At 42.6% G+C, this 21380-nt stretch overlaps 2 protein-coding genes across 5 annotated transcripts; one reads left to right on the top strand and one right to left on the bottom strand.

Moving 5' to 3' along the window:
- The first annotated feature begins 343 nt into the window (after positions 1-343).
- LOC119215831 (forkhead box protein O1-A-like) lies at positions 344-11548 on the top strand. 2 transcript variants are annotated; one of them, XM_037468287.2, is made up of 4 exons: positions 344-1225; positions 7411-7602; positions 7984-9169; positions 9282-11548. In XM_037468287.2, exons 1-3 carry the CDS (start codon positions 623-625, stop codon positions 9145-9147), a joined length of 1959 nt encoding a protein of 652 aa, XP_037324184.2. In that variant the 5' UTR covers positions 344-622; the 3' UTR covers positions 9148-9169; positions 9282-11548. The 2 variants fall into 2 exon arrangements, with proteins under 2 accessions (XP_037324184.2, XP_037324183.2); XM_037468286.2 differs by having other exon boundaries at positions 7984-9193.
- A 2721-nt stretch (positions 11549-14269) lies between these two features.
- si:ch211-215c18.3 (uncharacterized) lies at positions 14270-18462 on the bottom strand. 3 transcript variants are annotated; one of them, XR_005120060.2, is made up of 5 exons: positions 18050-18460; positions 17536-17656; positions 16752-16841; positions 16494-16643; positions 14271-16390 (listed from the first exon to the last, which is right to left on the bottom strand). XR_005120060.2 is itself a non-coding variant. In XM_037468203.2 (4 exons), exons 2-4 carry the CDS (start codon positions 17603-17605, stop codon positions 16284-16286), a joined length of 525 nt encoding a protein of 174 aa, XP_037324100.1. In that variant the 5' UTR covers positions 17606-17656; positions 18050-18453; the 3' UTR covers positions 14273-16283. The 3 variants fall into 3 exon arrangements, 2 of the variants coding, with proteins under 2 accessions (XP_037324098.1, XP_037324100.1); XM_037468203.2 differs by having other exon boundaries at positions 14273-16390; positions 16494-16841; positions 18050-18453; XM_037468201.2 differs by lacking the exon at positions 17536-17656 and having other exon boundaries at positions 14270-16390; positions 16494-16841; positions 18050-18462.
- Between the last annotated feature and the right edge of the window lie 2918 nt (positions 18463-21380).

Genomic DNA, 21380 nt, shown 5'->3' with positions numbered 1-21380 from the left:
CTCAAATTGTCCAGGTATATAATACAAGAATTGTCGATGATGATTTAACAGTGTATCTGAAAAGCAGCTACAATTAGTGATCACTTGGAGTACACGTTTTAAACAACATGTCATAACAAGGATGCATACTGTATTTTCACTACCGACTGCACAGCATGGCAGTGTGTCTCATTTAACTTATGACTGACTGACAATTCTACTCGATTCTGAGAATGAAACTATTCTAAAGAATATACGTTGCACATACATTCTGAATTTATGATTTTTTAAAGATAAAGATAAAAAATAACGACACAATTTTGACATTGAATGCAACGTCGAGTTGTATAACTTACATGGCGGATCCTGTCATTGGTCTTTGAAAGCCGCATCAGACTCGGAACGATTGTCATTATTGACATAGTGGCAGACTTGAGAGTTGCTACCATTCGATGCAGGATGGTCTGAACTTCAGACCTTGAACAATATAATTATAACTGTATAAACATCTCGTTATAGTCAAGTCTAGCCTGAAACCGGAATCCGGTGTGCAACTTTTTTTTGTTTTACCTGTTGATTCAGTCATCGTTATTATTTTATTTTGTATGTGAGTGACCTGTGTAACAGTGAAAGCCACACTGACATGGCCGAGGTACCGACTCCGCAGCCGGTCGAAATTGACCCCGAATTCGAGCCTCTCTCCCGCCCGCGGTCCTGCACCTGGCCGCTGCCCCGGCCCGAGCTCAACGATCCGGCCGGCTCCGGCACTTCGTCCCCGGCTCCGCCGGCACAGCCGGAGCCGGGAGGAAACCCCGAGTTCACCAGCAACCTCGGCTTGTTAGAGGAGGACTACGAAGAGTCTGCAGAGCAGAAACCTCCTCTGCCATGCAGTGATTTCCAGTGCAAGGATGGAAACTGTCTGCACCCGCATCATCACCACCACCGCCGGCACCACCACCACCTCCATCAGCCCCTGCAGCAGCAGCAGCAGCAGCAGTTCCCCGGGCCGCCTCAGCAACAGGTGCCTCCACCGGGTGTCGCACCGCTGGGCAGCTCCGGCCAGAGGAAGAGCAGCTCGTCCCGTCGTAACGCCTGGGGGAACATGTCGTACGCCGACTTGATCACCAAGGCGATAGACAGCTCACCCGAGAAGAGGCTGACGCTGTCGCAGATATACGACTGGATGGTGAAGAACGTGCCCTACTTCAAGGATAAAGGAGACAGTAACAGCTCCGCGGGCTGGAAGGTGAGTGTCCTGCACGCTGGCGCGCGTAACGGGGTCAGGTTTGGAAAGGGGGAACTTGAGATGGGGTGATGGTTAACGTGGACTCCTTTAGCCAACCAAAAAAAAATAGAAACACCAACAAAGAATAAGGTTTGAATCAATGCATTAGCAGCAGGTGAAAGGCCGGTGATCTTCATTTGTGTCTGGTTACATAGGACACTTTTTACCAAAGTGGGAAAAAACGGTAAAGTTCAACACGAGCTGTTTTTTTCCCTCCCCGTATCAGTATGGCAAATTCATTTCCCCCTGCAATTCTGTTTAAAAATGACAACATCTTGGTCTCTAAAATAAAATCCTCAACACAGCAGTATAAAAACGGGCCCTTTATAATCTGCTGAATACTGTCTTATTATAGGAAATATATAGGCACGTATCATGTCACAATAGGACAACTACAAATATTGAATTGAATGGTCAAACTGGAATCCATTTTTTAGATTTTACCCACATCCCAAACCACTGATTTCTGTCAATTACCATCAGCCGAATATCCCTAAAGAGACCTTGCTGGTTGCAATGTGATCAGACAGTTAAAAATAAGGAAGATTAAACTAATATTGAGGGCTCTAAGATGATTTGACTGAGATTATGACACAATTTACAATATATACTAATAATATAATATATACTCTTCCAGATATAATACTTTTATCCAGGAACAACCACAAGAAATGCTGACTCAAGGTCGATGCATCTCTTCCATGTGCGGGGATGAAAGTCCTGGGAGTTTTCAGAGCTGCGTTTTCTGGCCTGGAACCATGTTGGAAATATTTAGCACAAGGGAAAAGCAGTAGCCTGACGCCTGTGCAAACAGGCTAATCCGGGTGTTAATATTGTCCCGCCGGGTGCGGCAGTTACTCAGCCATGAAGGATTCAAAGTTTGTTTGGGCGGGTGGGGGGTGGGGGGGGGGGGTGGCAGACAGAGAAATGCACCAAACAAAATGCAAAAATCTTTTGCGGTGCGTAACCCCTGTATTCTCTCGAGACGTCATTTTAAAGTAGAGAAATGCCTTTGTGAACCTCAATCAAATATGGCTTCCACTGCCCCCCCCCCCCCCCGACAATAACAGGAGACGACACAAACAGTTCAATCAGTGTTGGGGAGTGTGTCGGAGGGGAAGGGGCTTTGGAGAAGGGAATGCTGGGAACAACGTCAAACATCCTCCATTCCTGAGCTGTGCGCTCATATCTTTGTGTCCCTGTCTTCTAGAGTTTCCTCAGCGGATGCCGCGGCTCGGAGAAAGGGATTTCTGCCCTTCATCCATGCGCTTCCTTCTCTTCCCTCTTTCAGGCCTTCTGCTGACGGAGCGAACCAAAGCTTCTCATAGGGTGTCCTTTTAGACATCAATATCTGTAAATAATGGCCCTTTCTTACTCACTTTGTTTTAATTCAAAGTTTTTTGTTCCACCGACGGCCCAAAATACCAGTGGCTGTTACGGCATTCTGTAGTGCCCCAGATGTTTATTTGATATTTTTGGTGTTACCTTTTAAGCATTGTACTTAAAAGGGTTTGAGGGAAGGTTTTTTTTTTTTTTTTCTTCTCGTGTGACATTCACAGAAGCAGCAAATGCCTCAATAACAATAGCAGAGGCCTGTTTATCTTTGATTTTAAATCAACACATCACCACTTCAACCTCTGCATTCCTAAATGTTGGCATGGCTGAGCCTTGGAACCACCGGCTTACAGTTATTTTTACACTTTCCTGTTAAAAAAACACGACGGCCCCCTCACAATGAACTATGATGCATTTCCTGCGGAGTGAATGGAAAACAGTGCCATGTGTTAACATCCCGGCCTCGCAAAACACGAGGGTCCGGGCTGGAAAAAGAGGAGGAACCAATAGGAGGACAGTAACCGTGCGTCTAATTTAACGTGAAGTCATTTTATTCCATTTCACCGTCCCTGCCACATGCTTAAATAAATATTCAGCCTGCTTATTGTTGTGTTTGGTGTCAACCTCTGGCCCAGGTGTTGACTTTGGGATCCACATGAGGTTCCCTGACTGTCGTGACGGATAGAGATAAGCCACAGACCTCATGGTGGGTGGAGGGCGTTGCGTTTGAACCTCGGTGATGATACAGCTCCACCTAGAAAACTGAAGGTGGGTGGAGGGCAGGACAAGGCTGACGCTGCTGCTGCTGCTGCTGCTGCAGCTATGGCTTCCTGTCTCCCTCATGTCACAGAGATTTTTTTTTTTCCTCTACACTTTGTGTGTTCAACATAATGCCATTACCACAAGAGCAGCCCCCCCCCCCCCCCCCCCCCCCCTGCCAACCGTTAGAACGGGTTCCCCAGGGATTTTGCTGGTCCATGAGTGGCAGTGTGTAGCACACAAAGATACTTCACCATCTATCTGCAGGGACATGTTTTTTCTCAGTGACCTGTGACCTTTAATGATGGAACAGGAAGTGGCGCTCCTGAGTTTAACGGACGTAGAGGTTCTAAGGTGTGCCAGCCATTGGTTTGTAGTGCTGCACACATGTAATGTGGACACTTGTCTTACAACATGATTTAAGGGCCCCTATGCTAAACATCAGTAGCCTTCTGGTTGTGTGGTTGGGCTCCTAATGTATGATGAAATGCATTGGTCGTGTGGCTCTAGAAATGGAAATGTTGTTTTGTTGGTTACTCCACCATCGGATGGATGAATGATGTACAGCCATTCAAAAGTTAGTTTTACCTACACCAAATACTTAAAAGCCCATGACGTCCTCTAAAGTTTCAGCTTTTCTTTGTGTTTAGTTTCTAATTACTTTTGCAAATGTTAATACATAGTGAGGCTAGGGGTTGGGGCTTTTCAAAAAGGAGCGAGCGTAGCTTGAGGGAAGCAGGGGAGCAGTCAGCTGACTGCGTACGGTTTGCTGTCTACACGTGTTTGAGCCTGGGGAATCCGTGGCATGTGGAGTTCTGCATTGTCCTTGAGTTCTGCGCGGCGTAATATTACCCCTCTTTATTATGATCACAGAAAGGACACGGCCATGAATCCATTGTGCTAAATATGAAGGACATGATTCCTGAGGAAGGCGAATTAATAGGGTGTGAAGAAAAAGAAACGGGGTCAGCTGTGGCTGAGATTAGTGTCAAATCATGTAAGAAGAACAGTCGGCCTTTTCGCCCTGCAAAGTGCAAAGTATGTGTACCACTGTAATCAGCTTAGTTTGTATGAATTATAAGTCTGACTGTGTTTTGTTTTTTAATCAGTCGTCACGCGAGGACGTTTCACTTTTCCTGTCATTCTCAATCGCCCGTGTGTCACCCAAAGCCCCCCCGTTCCGTTTCATAGTGGCACTTTGAAGCCATTGCAGACGTTCCTCACTCAGGATTCCGTGAAGAGGCGACATGGTCATCCACACTGTGCTGGAGGCCTCTTCTCCTTCTGCAGCCAGTGCGCGCCTTTTAACTGCCGTGTAACTTAAATCTCCTTTTTTTAACTTCCCGGGTCAGAGGAGTAAAGGGGGAGGGGTGCACAGGAAGACACTGTCAGGAAGTGGCTTGTCCTTTTACTGAAATCTCTTTGCTCTCTTATTCTCTTATTTACACAACCTGACTGCTTAGAGGAGGCAGTAATAGGTCAGCAGTTATTCAACATAACAGCAGTGATTAATAGTCACCTGATGATTTTTTTTCTTTAGCAAATATTTGGAGATATGGCTGCAGTATTCTCAAGCAGAATGTTATAGTTGATATATATGTCGGCTCATTAAACACAGAGAGATTAGCATACTTCCTGTTAATGTTAATGTGATGTCGATTTATGGGAAATTGTTTCACCACTAAAACAATGCACTGAGGCCAGTTGCACCCATCACGGAGGTCCCCAAAAGCTGTGATAAAGGGTAAAAATAATGATGTCGCATCCAGTTACATAGTTTCAATTCAATCACGCTGCTACATACACGTGAATGTAAAGTAATTCTCTTATTCTCAAGTTCTTCGTCACTAACTCTGCATCGGGCCTCATCGTTGACACAACACGGCGTTACTGACTTGAGTAGCAGCTGGTCTCCAGCGGTGGGTCTCCGGGGAGATCCTCTCTCCCGTCTGTGGTTGTGTCTGCCGCTGTACTGTATGTAAAGCGTTGGGACCACTTTCACTGCACTGCACCTGTCCCCCGCAAGTGGCCTGGACTTGTTTTCTTATCCTGCGACCGTTACTGCGGGCCTCGCGCTTCACTGCGCTAGGAACAGCAGCTGTGTCAATTTGGATTGTTTTTGAAGTCCAGGAGGAGGAGGAGCTTCATGCTGCAGCAGCTCGTCTCGATTCCGTTGATCACAGATGATTTAGAGACCATTGGGTGCATTTGAAGTGTTGCACGATGGCCGTTTCCATCACAGTGAGTGCTGCATTGGGTCGGGGCTCGGTAGCAGCAGGTGGCCTCAGACTCCGTCTGTAGAGACACAACTGCCTATAACTGCTTTCTCAACTCAAGAGTGTCTAATGGCAAATTAGCATTATAATTACATATTTTGAATTGGACTATAATGCATCTTAGCTTGTGAAAAATCTTGTGTTGTATGTCTGCTCAAATTACTCGATACATGTAGAGTCATTTCGAGGCCTACGTAATCGGTGCCTGGAAACTCCCCTGGGTGCCAAAAAAGGTCAATAGAGAGCATGTAGATTTCTTAATGGGCCAAAATTCACATCAGCAACATCCAGTTCAGTTGTATTTTGTTCTCTTTTGGGCCAAGGTGATGTCTGTCTCCAACGAGGATTACCTCTCGGCCCAGCCATGCATTCCACGATCTATTGTGGCCGCTAATCAGAGGCTATCACTAGTGATATCAACTGTGCGTGAGCAAGACGTGTCGTTTTGGTTGGTGGAATATAAGGTCGGATCGCAGACAGAGTCTGTAGAGCACACAGTTTAAATCTCAGGTCCTCCGCTAATGACTCATTTCCTGTCTTCCTGTTACAGATTGAAATCATGTTAAAAGAGAAAAAGGGTCATAGAAAAGGTCATAAATTAGAGGAACATTCAGATTGGGCATTGCATTTTGAGACGATGCATTGATCTCAAGTCTGCATGTGCAGGATGCAGGAAGCCTTATTTCAAAAGTCAGGGGAGGAGAAGGGAGGAGTCGTCTGGTTCACAGGGGGGTTGTTGGGGGTGTGGGGGGGCGGGGGGGGTGCATACAGTCCGACCCGGCAGTGCGTCACATCTGATGCTTCGCCTCCTCTCTCTGTTCCTGCTCCATCCAACCTGTTATCGGGACTCTGTCGACGCAGGCTGAAGAGCTCGACTTCAATCCACAGTGAACTCATTGACCCCAGCTCTGTGGGCAAAAACATCTCGCTCTGTCACCCTCCCCATCCTCACTTTGAACCCTGTAACCTCCCCCATCGTTCGACATTCGAAAATGTCACATTTTATGCACAGCCAGCTGCCTGCGCTCTGAGGTTTGGGCTCCACGAGGTGATGTAAAGTTTGAAGTCGAACTTCAGTCAGCCAAAACAATATTCACAATATATTTAAGCTTCTTCAGTTCTGTTTATACAATTATTAATTATTCAATTAGTCCATTAGGTTTTAGTCTGGGTTATGCAGCTACAAGATTTGTATATGTATTTATTTATATCACTTTAAAAATGGAAAAACTGAGGCTTTAGGTGAATACGTGTTGACAAATATTACCTCATATAAAAGTTGGTTAAACCCAAAGTTACACAGCCTGTCTTATTTAAGTTTTTTTTCAGTAAAAAATAATCTGCTGTGCAGATCGAACATGTTACATTACATGTCATTTACATTACATGTCATTTTTTTTAAATCACAGGAAAGATGTGATTATACTAAATATCAGTATCATGTGCACAGAGATGAGCCAAATAATATAAACAGTTCAAATGAACAGACTTCTGTCTTGCACATCATTTAATTTAGTGAAAAATAAATAACACCACATGTCCCATCCATCCCTGGCACCCTCATGCCAAAGTCACTAATGTTTATTGCTGGAGAGCGTGAAGAGGGATTAGAAAAGGCTCTGTTGACATAATATAGCTGACGGAGGATATGGACATACGCACACTTCCTGTTCATCCAAAATCACCCTCAGAAAATACACATTGTTGTGGATACTTTGATGTTTCTAGCTTCAGCCCACAGGTAACTGACAAATGCTCCACTTGTTTCCCAACCAGAACTCCATCAGACACAACCTCTCCCTGCACAGCCGCTTTGTGCGCATACAAAACGAGGGAACGGGAAAGAGCTCCTGGTGGATGCTGAACCCAGAGGGCGGAAAGAGCGGGAAGTCACCTCGACGCAGAGCTGCTTCCATGGACAACAACAGTAAGTTCACCAAGAGCAGAGGAAGGGCCACAAAGAAAAAGGTAAAGTCTCCTTTTTTATTGATTATAGCAACACCACACTTGCTTAGTCATAAAGTCAATCTGCATGTAGCTTCCCCATATTTCTTTATGTTAAAAGAAGAGTTTGTCACATCAGAGAATACAGTCATTTAAGAGTCACAGCAGCCACGTTGTCACCTTGGCTACTGGCCAGCCAGGATATCCTAGTGTTATAAGCTAATCCAACATCTAATGGCGGTTGTAAATTCAGATATTCAAGTGGTGTTGATGTTCTCATCTAACTTTAGTGAGCGAGCAAATAAGCACATTCCCCGAAATGTTGTACACTTTGATTTCAGTTCATAGCACACTGGTAATTTCTTACTGCAGCCGTTGTAAACGTTAATGTTTTTCTGTCTTTAGATGTCTCTACAGGAAGCAGCTGAGAGAGGAGCAGGCAGTCCTAGTTCCCAGTACTCTAACTGGCTGGGAAGCCCAAACTCCCACAGCAATGAGGACTTTGAAGCCTGGAGCTCCTTTAGAACGCGCACCAGCTCTGACGCCAGCACCCTGAGTGGCTGCCATTCGCCTTTTCCCTCCGAGCAGGATGACCTAGGGGAGCCGGACGGCCACATGATTTATCCCGGAGCAGCTGGGAGCAAGATAACCACCACGCTGCCCAGCCTGTCCGAGGTGGCTGGGTCCATGGGTCAACATGGCTCAGAGAGTGTCATGGATAGTCTGCTGGATAACCTGAGTGTGCTGTCTCCTAAAACGCAGCCAAGCTCTGACACCTCACATCCATCAAATGCTGCCATGCTTCAGAGTAGCCCCTACAGCTCCACTGGCTTGACCCCGCACCCTCAGAAGGACTACCGTAAGTGCATGTACAACCAGCTGAGGATTAACCCCCTGTCCCCCTCTCCCATGCAGACGTTTCCAGAGACTAAGTCGGGCTTTAGAGCTTATGAGAACCAGTATATTTGTCCTGCTGGCCTCCTCAAGGAGCTGCTGACCTCGGATGGGGTGGCCAGTAGGGGAACACAGGTCTCTCAGCTGGGGAGGGGAGGTTGTCAAATGCCCAATTACAGCCACCCAAACCACATGGCGGGCCATAATGGAGTAAAAATGATGAGTCCTCCCCAAAGTCACTTAGTTCCTCATGTAAATCCACAAGATATGCATAGCCAAGGTCCTTCAACCTCACAAGATTTGAATGGCTGCAACATGATCCCCCTGACTTGCCTGGCTAGTCTGCCAGGTGCCCCTCCTCGAATGGCGAGCCTGAGGACATGCGTGCAGTTGCCCCGTGGACACCCACTTCACAATAATGTTGTTTCGGCAAGCTACGGCGGCAACAACGTTTACAGGGAACTCAGCTTGATTCACCCAAACAGTCATCACCCGGAGCGGTTGCCCAGTGACCTGGACAACGTGTCCATTGAGAGGTTTGAATGTGACATGGAGACCGTGCTGCATGACACCCTCATGGATGGCGGCGCACTGGACTTTAACTTTGAGCCCACTGGGCCTCATGGGTTTCCTCAGAGGGTGAAGACCACCACACACAGCTGGGTGTCAGGCTAGGACGCATGGTGGATCACAACAGGTGCGACTCTTAAGTAATGTGTCAGTAAGTACATTAAAGTTTTAAAACTGTACATTTTCCTTTTTTTAGATTATGTTTCTCCTCCCTAAACATTTTCTATTCTCCCTCACAGGTTCCCTCACCTCCATTCAGAGCCTATTAAATGTAAATCAGCCACAGCCTTCAGTGTCTCCAGAGCATTTAGCAGAAACTCATTTTCAAAAAATGTACGTGTCTTGAGTCGCAGATCTATGTATAACAATGAATAACATTCATTTATATTTAATAGACTCTAGAATCCAGATACGTAAATAACTGCATGGAACACAAGCTCTGCAGAGAGATGGAATGAGAGACCTTCCTGTCCAAAACTGGATGCATGTATATATTGTTATTTTTGCTGATTTGTGTATATACATTACATTATTTTACATAAGACAGACCATAGAATATGAGCGCTTCACAAAATGTATAATTTGGGGCTAGTCCGACATGAGACCAACACTGCACAATCACCTTTGTGCAATGAACAAAGCAGGATACATTGACTTTATATAAATATATTCTATTTAGGCTGATCATGGATTCTTGAAGGGTTAAATGAAAAGCTCATATTGGCAAATTAATTGAATCATTCGGTTGGAATATTATATAAACCAGCGTATCATCTGCATATTCATGCATATCAATCACCTTTATTATTTCCGCTAGGCGTACTCGTGTGTTTGAGTGTGTGTATGTCTGTCCAAGGATGATCCAGTATACTACTAGGCCCATCAGTCTAAACCTTTTGGTGCTTATTTATTACTTTAAGATCAATTGACTTCCATGTTATTCAAACTTTTTGAAAAACACATGTTATTTAATGTTTTATGCAGTGTTTATTGACTGCTGATCCTCACTTTTAAGGGGGCACAAGTCATCAACAACTGCTTCAGTGGCAAAAGGCATTTCCAATTGGCTACAACATACAAAATAAAAAAAGATTTGTCATTTATATGTATGAAGATATATATTTATGTTTTACTTCATTGTATTCATGCCTTGTAAAAAAGGCCTCTGCTGTGTATAATGTATACACCGTGTTCCATGATATGCTCTTATTATTTTTTTGACATCAAACAAACATTGAAGAAGTAAAATAAAGATTCATTAGAGATATCGCTCTCAGTTCACTGACAGTCCATGTCAATTGCAATTATTTAAGATGAATACAATCTTACATGCTTTCTTGTTGCTTGTTCTTCTGAGTTTGTATCTCTATGGTTGAAATGCACTTATTGTAAGTCGCTTTGGATAATAGCGTCTGCTAAATGACATGTAATGTTATGCAATCTTTTAGTTTAGAAAATGTGGCGGTCAAGAATAATTCTCCTCAACATCGTAAATCGAAAGCCCGGGGATCAAGTTAAATCCTACTTGTTTTTTTGTTACATTCTGAAAAAGGGATATTTTGTAGAACCTCACAAAAGAGGAATGATACAGCGGCAGTAATAGATTGATGGCCTTCAAATATTAGCTGACATAGCACACAATTTTAATGCTGTTTAACTTCCAGCAGCTACACCTACTATGCACCAAAGAGTTTGTACTCTACCACACACATCATGTGCCTACACAGTTTCCCACACTTATAATGCTGTACAGATTATTTGCTTTTTTAGTCGATTTTTGTAAATGAGGGATTTAAATTACTTTTCAGTATTATTTTATTACCTATTATGATTGTGTTAGCAATGGTTGTTTACATATCTAAGTCCGAACCATATCAATAAATACTGTATATGAACAATCATACCTCAAAATATTTTACCTCTGAAGTGTTGAAGGGATTTATCCTGCTATTCTCCTCAGTAAGTATTTTATTTGACTTACGCAGTTTGGACCTGTTCTGAGCAATGCAACGTATGCTTTTCCAAAAAATGTTATGTATTGGAGGGTTATAGCCCTTTCTCTCTATTAAATATTTTGTGAAAGCACAAATTATTCTAATGCATTTTCTTGAAATTATACATTTAAAACAGGAAATAATCTGTTCAGTTAAAACTCCAGGAAAGGAATTCAACAAAGCAAATATAATAATATCTTAGAATAATGCTACTAGTTCTATAATTATAAATGTCTTTCAGAAATAAACGTTTGATAGGTGCCTTTTTTAATGGGTCAAATTGCTACATTGAACAAATGAGATTTCTGATTTAAAAAGAGTATTGTATTTTATATGTAATCTTGGACATTAAACAAATGATGAAACCCACCTACGTCCACACAATTTTGAAGGGAAAACGGAATGCATTCATATTATATCTTTTATATCCACATACAGGTTTTTTTAAAATAAAGCATTATTATTTGTAACCCATTCAGTGCATAAATTACAATATGCACATGCAATTAAAGCCATAAAATGAAACAGTATCTGTGTCTTCATTATAGTAGCATTTTATAACACTTAATGTCATAAGTACATCAGTGGCATTTACATTTTCTGTATTAAAAGTCGAATACGTCTGCTTATCTTTACCTATATGTCTATACAGATATAGAAGTATATTTACTGAGGGTAAATGTTGCTTGCATTGAGGATTTTTAGAATGCGAAATGACAAGAAAACAGATAAAGCCACGTTGCATATGACTAATCATTTATAAGTAATATATTTAGAATGTGCTGCCCAGCTGTTATTCGGCTGTCCTTAAAACATTTTTTCATACAATGTGCGAGACGGTTATGAGTCACTTTTGGATGATGCATCTCACCAGAGGCTTTAATTAGTTTTGACTGGGTTAAAAGGCATGCGTCATTTTATTTCATTGCTTGTTTGAATAAGTGTGTGTGTGTCTTTGTGTGTGTGTGCAAGTCTTTCTGCCATAACAGCACTCCATTGAGTCATGCGGCCATTTATTATTTTAAAAGAAATTGATGCATTTACTCGTAGGAAAGGGAATAAATGAATGAAACTTGTTATTGTTGAATCAAATTGTATTAAAAAAAGCAGCAGAACATCTATTAAATCTGCAGGCAGTGGATGATAAAGGCAGGTTTAATGCTCAGAGCTGATGCACATTATTTTTCTATGTTTGTGTGGCCCGCACAGCGATTTGGGGCCGGGTTAATTTATCTGTGTGGCCCCAGCACAAAGCCAAGAAATTAGGCGGTCTGAGCCATTGGAGCTTTGCTAATATAAAACACAATATGCACATGCACACGCAGCCTCAGATCTACAACGCTCTCAGAGGAAGGCCGAGATGAAGATGAATTCATCACAGCATTAATCTGGCCCATCACATCATGCCCCTTGAACAGGAGACAGAGGAGATCCGGTCGGTCCCAAAGGGACAAACACACCTGGATCTTGGCACAGGGGGACGGAATCGTAGTTGCTTGCAATTAGAAAACAAAAACTGCTACATGCGACGGTGTATTTCAATGTAATACAATGTTAATAACAAGGCAGTGGTTTTGAGAGAAAGAAACATAATAGCAGAATAATCTGGACGCAGTGCTGCTCTAATTTCTGTTTTCGACCATTTAGTTACGCTTTTATAAAGTACGACACTGATCTAGAATACTGTGTTAAAAGTGACCTAATTCTGCATCTGTCTTAGTGCTTCTTCTTATGTTTAGGTTATGGGTTTATAAACCTAAAATATATCATCATCTTTTGAGCTGAACAATTCTGTTCATTCATCAGTGTTCCACATCTCTCCCTGTGATTCCTGTATCAGCTGACCGGGCCCATTAAATGAACCAACCATAGCGTTGGCACAGTTACTGTAAGCCAATCAAATGGTTGCTGTCACACTTAAAAAACTGTTCTTTCCCTGTTGTAGCCAGTTGTCATTTCAGCGCGTATCAGATGCGACACTCCTCCACCCCGGGCATCTCGGCAGCAGCAACGTCATGCACATCATAGGACTGCTGCAACTTTTAAATTATGATTAGTCTCTCATTCACGCTTCCATTACACGCAAAGCATTTACAACAGCACATGACCCTCACCACCTGAACTCATGCTTCACTAGGGGAAAAAAGTATAAGAGCTATCTATCTATCTATCTATCTATCTATCTATCTATCTATCTATCTATCTATCTATCTATCTATCTATCTATCTATCTATCTATCTATCTATCTATCTATCTATCTATCTATCTATCTATCTATCTATCTATCTATCTATCTATCTATCTATCTGTCTATCTGATCGATCTGTGTATTTTTCTATATATATTTATCTATCTATCTATCCATCCATCCAAAATGGTCATAAACCCCATCATTTAAGCAGAGTATTTTTGAAAGTTGGTTACTTTCTCAGACTTAGAAAATCTCCCTCCAGAGCCCCAGAAAACATTTTCTAATAACAATAGTGGAGTATCCCTTTATGGTAATCAGTTTTATAAATTCACACTTAATCTGTTGATTCACTTATTAAAAGACAAACACTGTTTTTTTCATTCTGGGACTGACTGTGGTGAAGTAGATAATATCCATAAGAACAGCCAAAAATTACATTTTTCTTCCTCTGTACTATGAGCCCATGTCATTTCCATGCAGGCGATATTTCCACTGGTTTCTCTCATCTGCACTATAATTATCACAGGAAGTGACAATCCGCTGCAGCTGCTTTATGTTATTCTTTTATATCTCTTTACCGTTAGTGACGCTGTTGTTTTTACAACACAGTTTTGAGACGTACCTTGTTTCAGGAGTAGTCTTTTCATGGTAGATTATACTTGACTTGTGTGCCCTGGTGGGATCTTTTAATGAAATGAAAAGTACCAATACTCCCCTGCTGGCAGATTGAGTAATGGCCTACCATAGTAGTTTTTAAGTCAACCAAAGTTTCCAAAGTAACTAATAACAATAGGGGTTAAAATAGCAGAGTAAAAAGTAGCGACTTGTCCTCTGAAAGGTAGAGATCGGTTGAAATGAGTTGCAGATGCGTCCAGCTTCGCATGTATTAATGGCTTCAGTTTTAAATGTCGGAGTAAATCCTGACAAGGAGCAGCATACACCATGCCAGCACCATAGGACTGAATGATACTAATAACTATTTTCATTTATGACATCAGTAATAAAACCGATGAGTTGATTTCTCTCAAACACATCAGAAGACCGAAATTGATATAGGGGCTCAATAGCTTTAATGAACAAATGTTTCAGGGGCTTAAAAATGTTTGTGCTAAACAAGGGTTCCCTCTGCAGGCTAACAGTACAACTGTCAGATAATAAAACAACTGCCTGCTTTGAGGACATTAAGTGTAAGAGGTGAAGGAGATCCTTTATACACAATCAGAGATTCAGACCTCATAATTCTCTCCATTTCTTATACTGATTAGGTCATTGTTTAGCAATAAGCAAAAATGTATTGTATATAGATATAGTGATTTGTGCAGAGGGAACACAGGACACTTTTATTGTGCATAACCTTTATTAGCTACTATAGATTAGCTATAGCATTCAGCGCACTGGGAGGTGGACGAAAATGAACAAAACAAGGTAACATATCTGTCTGAAAAACTTTAAGGAAATCTTTATTGCAAGTGCTAGTTGGCCTTTAACACTACAGAAAGGCGAGGGGAACATAATTAACGTAATTTCCTTTTCATACTTTTTAAACTGAAGCAGTTTGAGTTGCAGATGCATCCAGCTTCGCATGTATTAATGGCTTCAGTTTTAAATGTCGGAGTAAATCCTGACAAGGAGCAGCATACACCATGCCAGCACCATAGGACTGAATGGTACTAATGACTATTTTCTCATTTATGACAAGAGTAAAAAAAAAACATGTAAAGCTGCAATATTCTTTCATACTAGACATATTATGTGTACATGAAAACACACGCACTTATTATGATGGTGATGTCCAATTAAAGCAATAACTCTTTGCTGTGAAAAACATCATGCTTGTTTTCACCCGTTATTTCTTGAGAAACGACTCCCTCATTCGGCTGCAGTATCCCTTAAAGCAGGGGTCTCAAACTCATTTGAGGTTGGGGCCAGATGCAGGCCACTGCGGCGAGCGGTACGGCCGGCGAGAGGGTGGAGTTTGAGACCCCCGCCTTAAAGAACGGCAGCGCTCAGACCTCAGCATGGTTTACATCACTAAGCAGGCGTTGCAAACTAGCAGCTTACACCGTCCCACATCTGCGTGTCCTTTTAGGCTGTACGGAAGATCGGCATCAAAGCACTGAGTGAAACATGGTGCACTGACATTAGTCTTTTTCCCGAAGGTCATGCCAATCAAGTATTTATCTTATTGCTGCCCAAGGGGAGTAGAACAGATACAGATGTCTTAATTCTACTTGAAGGTACTGAAGGTATTTAGAGATTAGCAATGCTAGCAGGAAGGCAGTGTTTGAGCAGTCATCCATTACGTTTACTCAATAGCCACCTGAATACATGTCTAGGTTACATATTATATAACTTTGGCTGAAAAAACTGGTGGGAATAACACAAACCAAATTAAAATAAGATGGGGATCAGAAATAAACTCTTTAATGAGTAGATATCTTCATAAATCCAATCAAAGGCTTTATGTTGCTTTAGTATTTATGGGAAGGTCTTTAGTATTAATGCCAGTCTGTATAATCAAACCCATTTGTATACAGATAATTAATTTAAGATGCAATATAAATCTATAGGAAGCATCCGTTTTCTTTCAAATAAATAATACAAATAAGACAAAATGTATATTTGTTTGGGTATTAATTGTTTAAATAAATAAGTCTCAGTACATCTTATTTACAGGGGAGACCTGATCAACCCGACAAATTAAAATCTTGCCATTTTAATAGATTATTAATACCATGTTCTACTGTATTTGTTTAGAACATCCCTCAATGTATATTGTTATGATTTCTTTTGATAGCATTGTGAAACAATGGTCTTCAAGGTACAGTGGTGAAAATGTTTTTAAAGAACAGCCTAATGCTCAACATTAGGTCGATTTCGTCCTGTGTGATTTATTTAGAGGAGGCGTAAGGGCTTCTAAACTCTACCTAAAAAAAATAAAATAATATTAAATGAAATCATCCCACTTATGGTCAAACACCAACCATCGAACCACAGTGATTCACAAATGATGTAAGAAAGGTCCATTGAGTGGATACCATGTGAAAGTGAAAGTTCAGGGACTCAGGAGACCCACAGACATGGGGAGTGACATGACCAGAGACAAAAACCATGGCGTTGATTCAAACACCACACGGATCGCCGAGCAGATGGGAAGAATCCCTGCAACGGAGCAGAACTTAACTTTAGACATTGTTTTTCCGCTTGATCTCTGGGGGAAAAACCAAGAGCCAAATTACACACGAACGATACAAACTGCACTCACTGTGATGGACCGCCATGCTGTTCTCCTTCCAGCTGCTGCCCTGGTAAACCCTGCAGGTGTAGGTGAAAGGCTTCTCGTCCGCCAGCGGGGCCCAGGTGAGGCGGCACAGATTAGGAGTGACCAGGCTGACGTTGCTCCTCCTACGGTCCTCTGTGGACACATAGATGACGGTATTGGGGAAGGTGCTGCCCACCAGGCGGCTGTCCTGCCGGTACTCGCAGTAGGGGCCCGGGACCTGGTAGGTGGGTGGAAACTCACAGTCCACCCTGACGTTATGCTCCAGGTATGTTAGACACGGAAACATCTGGGGCCCGCGAGGAGTGAACAGAAACGTAGTCACGGAGTTCACTGAAAGAGATGCCAACGGAATGTTAAAATCACAAGAGATCTTGTGAAATCAAAGCAGCAAAGTTTGAAAATTGTCCCCCCCCCCCCCCCCCATAGTCTGGCTTTACTTTCTGTCTTTGCGTTTCCTGCCTTTGTGATCAAGGGAACTGATCGGTTCTCCCTGTGTCTGCTCTGCTTGAGTGTGAAGTCAGTGTCCTCTCGGTTTCAGCCTTTAGTGAAGGTCCTTGAGTCTGTCTTCCTTGTATTGTATTGTTGTTGTTGTTGTCTGCATATTGTGCTGCTTCTGCCTATAGTCCCCTAGTTTTGATTTTCAAACCAGCATTTTTGTGATCAAATCAATCTAATTCATTCTCAATGTCTGGTTTTCTGCATTTGGGTCCTTTTTTAAATTGACAGAAAGTCGCTCCTTTTCTTTAGCTATTCGGTTATGTGTCTTTCCTGTTAATGCTAAACCATTAATAAACAATTGAACATGTCGTTGAGCTATTCAACCTCTACATAAGAATAAAACTGCAATTACACTTTTCCCGCAACAATCTGGATTTGGTATCAAATGGCTATAATCCTCCATAGCCTTAATAAAGCCATCTAAAAATGGACGATGCCTTACGTCAGACTAATTTACAACTACAACAACCACAGCCTCGATTTAAAGATCTGACAAATACTCAAATACAAAAAGAATGACACATACTGTGAGTTTGATGCGTTATCACCACGCTGCCAAAGAGGAGACAGGCCGTGGCGAGCAGGTAAAGGTCCATGGCGACGTGCGAATGAGATCGAGATGAATAACCTTCACTCCACCTCAGGGCCTGGAAAGAGTTCAACACGGGACGGACAGCATGACAAAGTTGCACCTGCAGCCACAAGATGCTCACAGCGCATCCCTTCAGTGACCCGAAGCACCCGAGCACGCAACCACTCAGCAACTACAAAACTGCGCCACAGGCCACATGTACCCTCCAGCGCAGTGATGGGTGTGCACGGCCGGCTGCAGGACTACGCCCAATGCGGTGTCTGCGCTCTGCAGCAAGCTGCCGATGCCCCGCATAAACACGGTGTCATTGCGGGGAGAAATAACCCGACATCCACGCGGACCGGGCTCCGGATGCGCGGCAAACCGAGGAGAGAATGGAAAAACGCGCATGCAACGACGATGTCCGCAACTCATCTCTCCTCCTCGCGGATGAGACTAGAGGTCTTACCGGTTATGCGGTCCTTGTCCCGAAGTGGAGCTGCGCCGACGTGCAGGGCTGGGGATGCTGTTAGAGATCTGTGGCTGACGTGGTCACTGAAACATGCCGACATGCAACATCGGCTGACGTCCTAAGAATTGCCAACTCGTTTCTGCACAGCGTTGATCCGAGAGGAGCGTTTTGGTATTTTAGACTTTAATTCTAGTCATGGGGGAGCACGGTGACATGTATTGGATGCACTTGTTAGTCCGCGATGCGTGACTCGTGCATCTCAAGAGTCTTTGGATTTCCTGCGTAAAAAAGTAAATGTACTGGAACTTTATGCATAACGGCAATACATTTAGATGCTGCTACAAACACTACACCCATTATGGTTTTGGGGGAGATGTTTTGTATCTCACTGTAAAAGAAGAGTTCCCTCTGCAGGACAAACATTGAAACACCCCCACACATACAACAGTGCCTATTTGTTTGTGTGTGTGTGTGTGTGTGGGGGGGGGGGGGGTGCACATACAGCTTCAGCAGCCCTAAGCTTGAGAGTTTACTAGATTGCCCCAGGCTTGTGGAGGGTTTCAGCTTCAAATAATTTACTCTTCATTCCATTTCATTCATTTTTTCAGTGATTGCATGCATGCGCAAGTCATTTGCAGGATATGTAGTATCTGCCTAAGCAGGGTGAGGGGTTTCTCTGTCAAATGTGATTTGAGAGAGGTGCAATAAACTGCAATGTGCAACATGGGACATAATTAGAAAGTAAGACAAATAGCTGCCTGCAGCCCGATGCAGGCTGTAAATGAGTCTACAGCCACGCTGTGTTTTTACACTGCTGGCTTAGTTAGATTTATAACTAGCTATTGGAAGAGAACAAAAGCATTTTACATACAAATATTTAAACAATCTAAATTGAACACCAACGTCCAATATATTTCAAGTATATCTGTGTATGTGTAAATAAGCATATACAGTTACACCTATAACCAGTGCATGTATTAAAGGTGAATCAATAAGATGGTTATACTATTAATGACCTGCAGTGTATAAAAACATAGAATACACAATGCACAGCTTCATAATCAAAACACAAGCTAGGTTTGATTGTACAATGGCAGCTTGACTGTATAGTACTATGGTGTCCGTACATCATTGATGACGCTCTGTGTTATATCTGCAGTGTATCAACAGCAGCGTCAGCAGTGGAGCAGCAGGGATCAGAGCTACAGAATCTTTAATGAATACTTTTGGAAGGGATCACATACAGCTGCTCTATGTGCAACTGATAGTGGAAAAGGAGCAGGCAAAAGAGTGAGGCTAGTGTTGGTATATTAAATAGAGTGAGGCTAGTGTTGGTATATTAAATAAAGTAAGGCTAGTGCAAAGGGATGTATAAGCGCTGCTTGCTGTGGACTGTGTCTTTCAGAGACCTCTGCAAGGTTTCTGTCAGTGTCCTGGGGGACTGATTCAGTACAGCAGTGGTTCAGCAACCGTCCCAAGAAGGACCTTGACAAAACGGATGAGTGGTGTGAAGAGGTTGGGCTGCAGTGGATAGAGAGGATACAGTAAGAGGATGCAGAAGTGCCAGTGGGCCGAGATCTGTGAATTTGAGTGAATGAACAAGGATTTCTGTTGCTTGTGTTTCGCAACATTTACCAACATTGCATCGTTTCTTTTAACACTTAGATAGACGGGGTTCCACGTTGTATAGGCTATACAGCTAAATCTACCTAGCCATTCTAGTTGTGCCGCTGCAGGGATGGAGTCAGTCACAGCAGAGTCTGAAACATCTCCACAGATATTTAAAGTGATTTTGAGGGAAACGTCCTCACAACTGTACTGATTGCCAAGAAATTTGACACTTTCATCCGCCTTAAACGGATTGGATTCTGGGGACCGAAGATTGAAAGGTCAAGGTCACTGTGACCTCACATCCGCCCCATTCTTGTGATGTCCAAGAAACACCTTGAGTTCATTTTTTTGTAATTTAGCAAAACGTTAGCAAGACTTGGAATACTTACAATGCTTACATATTGGTGATCAAAGGACAAAGGTCACTGTAATCTAACAAAACATATTTTGGATAACAAATTGAAACATTTCCACATAGAGAAAGTACTCACCCACTGAATGACGAGGAAAGGTGTAACAGCTGCTGAGGTGTCTCAGCCAATCAAACCCTCATTGCAACATTTCCCTTTTCTTTCTAAATCCTGAAATGAATTTTTCAATATGAGGCCAGAGGTTTGCGTATGTACACGTGATCCTCTGTCCACTGGTAAAACAAAGGATGAAAATCAATAAAACTCCTTTACAATACTGATGAATGGCCCCAAAGTCCACTATAGAGCAGCACCCCCCCCCCTTCGTACCTTCCCCTCCTCCCCCCTTCACTCCCTACTCCCCTTTCTCTCCCTGTCCCACTCCCCTCCCTCTTTCTTCTTTTTTTCTATAAGCCGACCTCTACTGTATCTACCCCTGGCATCTCACTGCAGAACACTGAGGAAAGCTCAAACTGCATCAGGCAAGGTGAGAATGATTCATACACTCTTATGTATTGTATCTGAGCTGTGGTATAATATTGAACTGTGCTATGCACAGTGCTTATCTTTTAGTCTGCATGAAATATTGGGTTGAGCACTGTAGTTAGCACTAAAGCAAAAATTGGAATGAAGGCGAGAGTGGCTTTGCATCGAGCAAACAAAATACAGCAGAACGGCTTTGAGTTTTTTTTATGGACATATTAAAGATGGGCAGGCTAATAATTAGCGCATTCACTCGACAATGGTATGCACAGAAATGTGCCATTGTTGGCAACTAACCAGGGAAGTTGGCACTTCATCTTTTTGCAGTGTAAAAACAATGTGTTCACTATCATGCTTCAGCGACTTCTGTCCAGTAACCTCTGCAGAAGTGTGATACCAATGTCTGTGAAATCTAACCCAGCTCGGTACAGCAAAGTCAGCCTTATTTGAACCTAATAATGTAAAGCTGTGACAGCGGTCTAGTAATTACATGGCGTTAGATTGCTTTGTTTTATTCAATATTTTCATTTTTCAGGAAACCTGGCAGGATGTTCTTCCTTGCGACATTTTTACTTTTTGGTAAGATTATTTATAGTTAACGTAATATAAATGAGTTTCTGAGTTTCTTTTTTTATTCCGTTTAGTGGGTTTGTCAAACATCTGCTCCTCTCTCTGCTTTACACTACTCACAGGCTTTGCATCATCCCAGAAGGTGATTCAGTTGACCTACTGCTCATTAGATGAGCACAACCTCAGGATGGATTGCAAATATGCAGTTCCCCCTGAGTCACCGGTACCGTTTTGCAAGTACACAAACGGGGAAC

This window comes from Pungitius pungitius, chromosome 16 (genome assembly GCF_949316345.1).
Source record: "Pungitius pungitius chromosome 16, fPunPun2.1, whole genome shotgun sequence".
NCBI lineage: Eukaryota > Metazoa > Chordata > Actinopteri > Perciformes > Gasterosteidae > Pungitius > Pungitius pungitius.
Note: the sequence above shows the minus strand (reverse complement) of the source record. Positions and strands in the feature narration are given on the sequence as shown.

Excerpts from the sequence above, each read along its gene's own strand:
- LOC119215831 (XM_037468287.2), top strand. The coding sequence starts at position 623 with ATGGCCGAGGTACCGACTCCGCAGCCGGTCGAAATTGACCCCGAATTC. Across the intron at positions 1,226-7,410 it reads ACAGCTCCGCGGGCTGGAAG|AACTCCATCAGACACAACCT; the intron begins GTGAGTGTCCTG and ends TTTCCCAACCAG. Across the intron at positions 7,603-7,983 it reads GAAGGGCCACAAAGAAAAAG|ATGTCTCTACAGGAAGCAGC; the intron begins GTAAAGTCTCCT and ends TTCTGTCTTTAG.
- si:ch211-215c18.3 (XM_037468201.2), bottom strand. The coding sequence starts at position 18,152 with ATGTCGGCATGTTTCAGTGACCACGTCAGCCACAGATCTCTAACAGCA. Across the intron at positions 16,842-18,049 it reads GGACAAGGACCGCATAACCG|TGAACTCCGTGACTACGTTT; the intron begins GTAAGACCTCTA and ends CATCTCTTTCAG. Across the intron at positions 16,391-16,493 it reads CAGCATGGCGGTCCATCACA|GGATTCTTCCCATCTGCTCG; the intron begins GTGAGTGCAGTT and ends GCTCCGTTGCAG.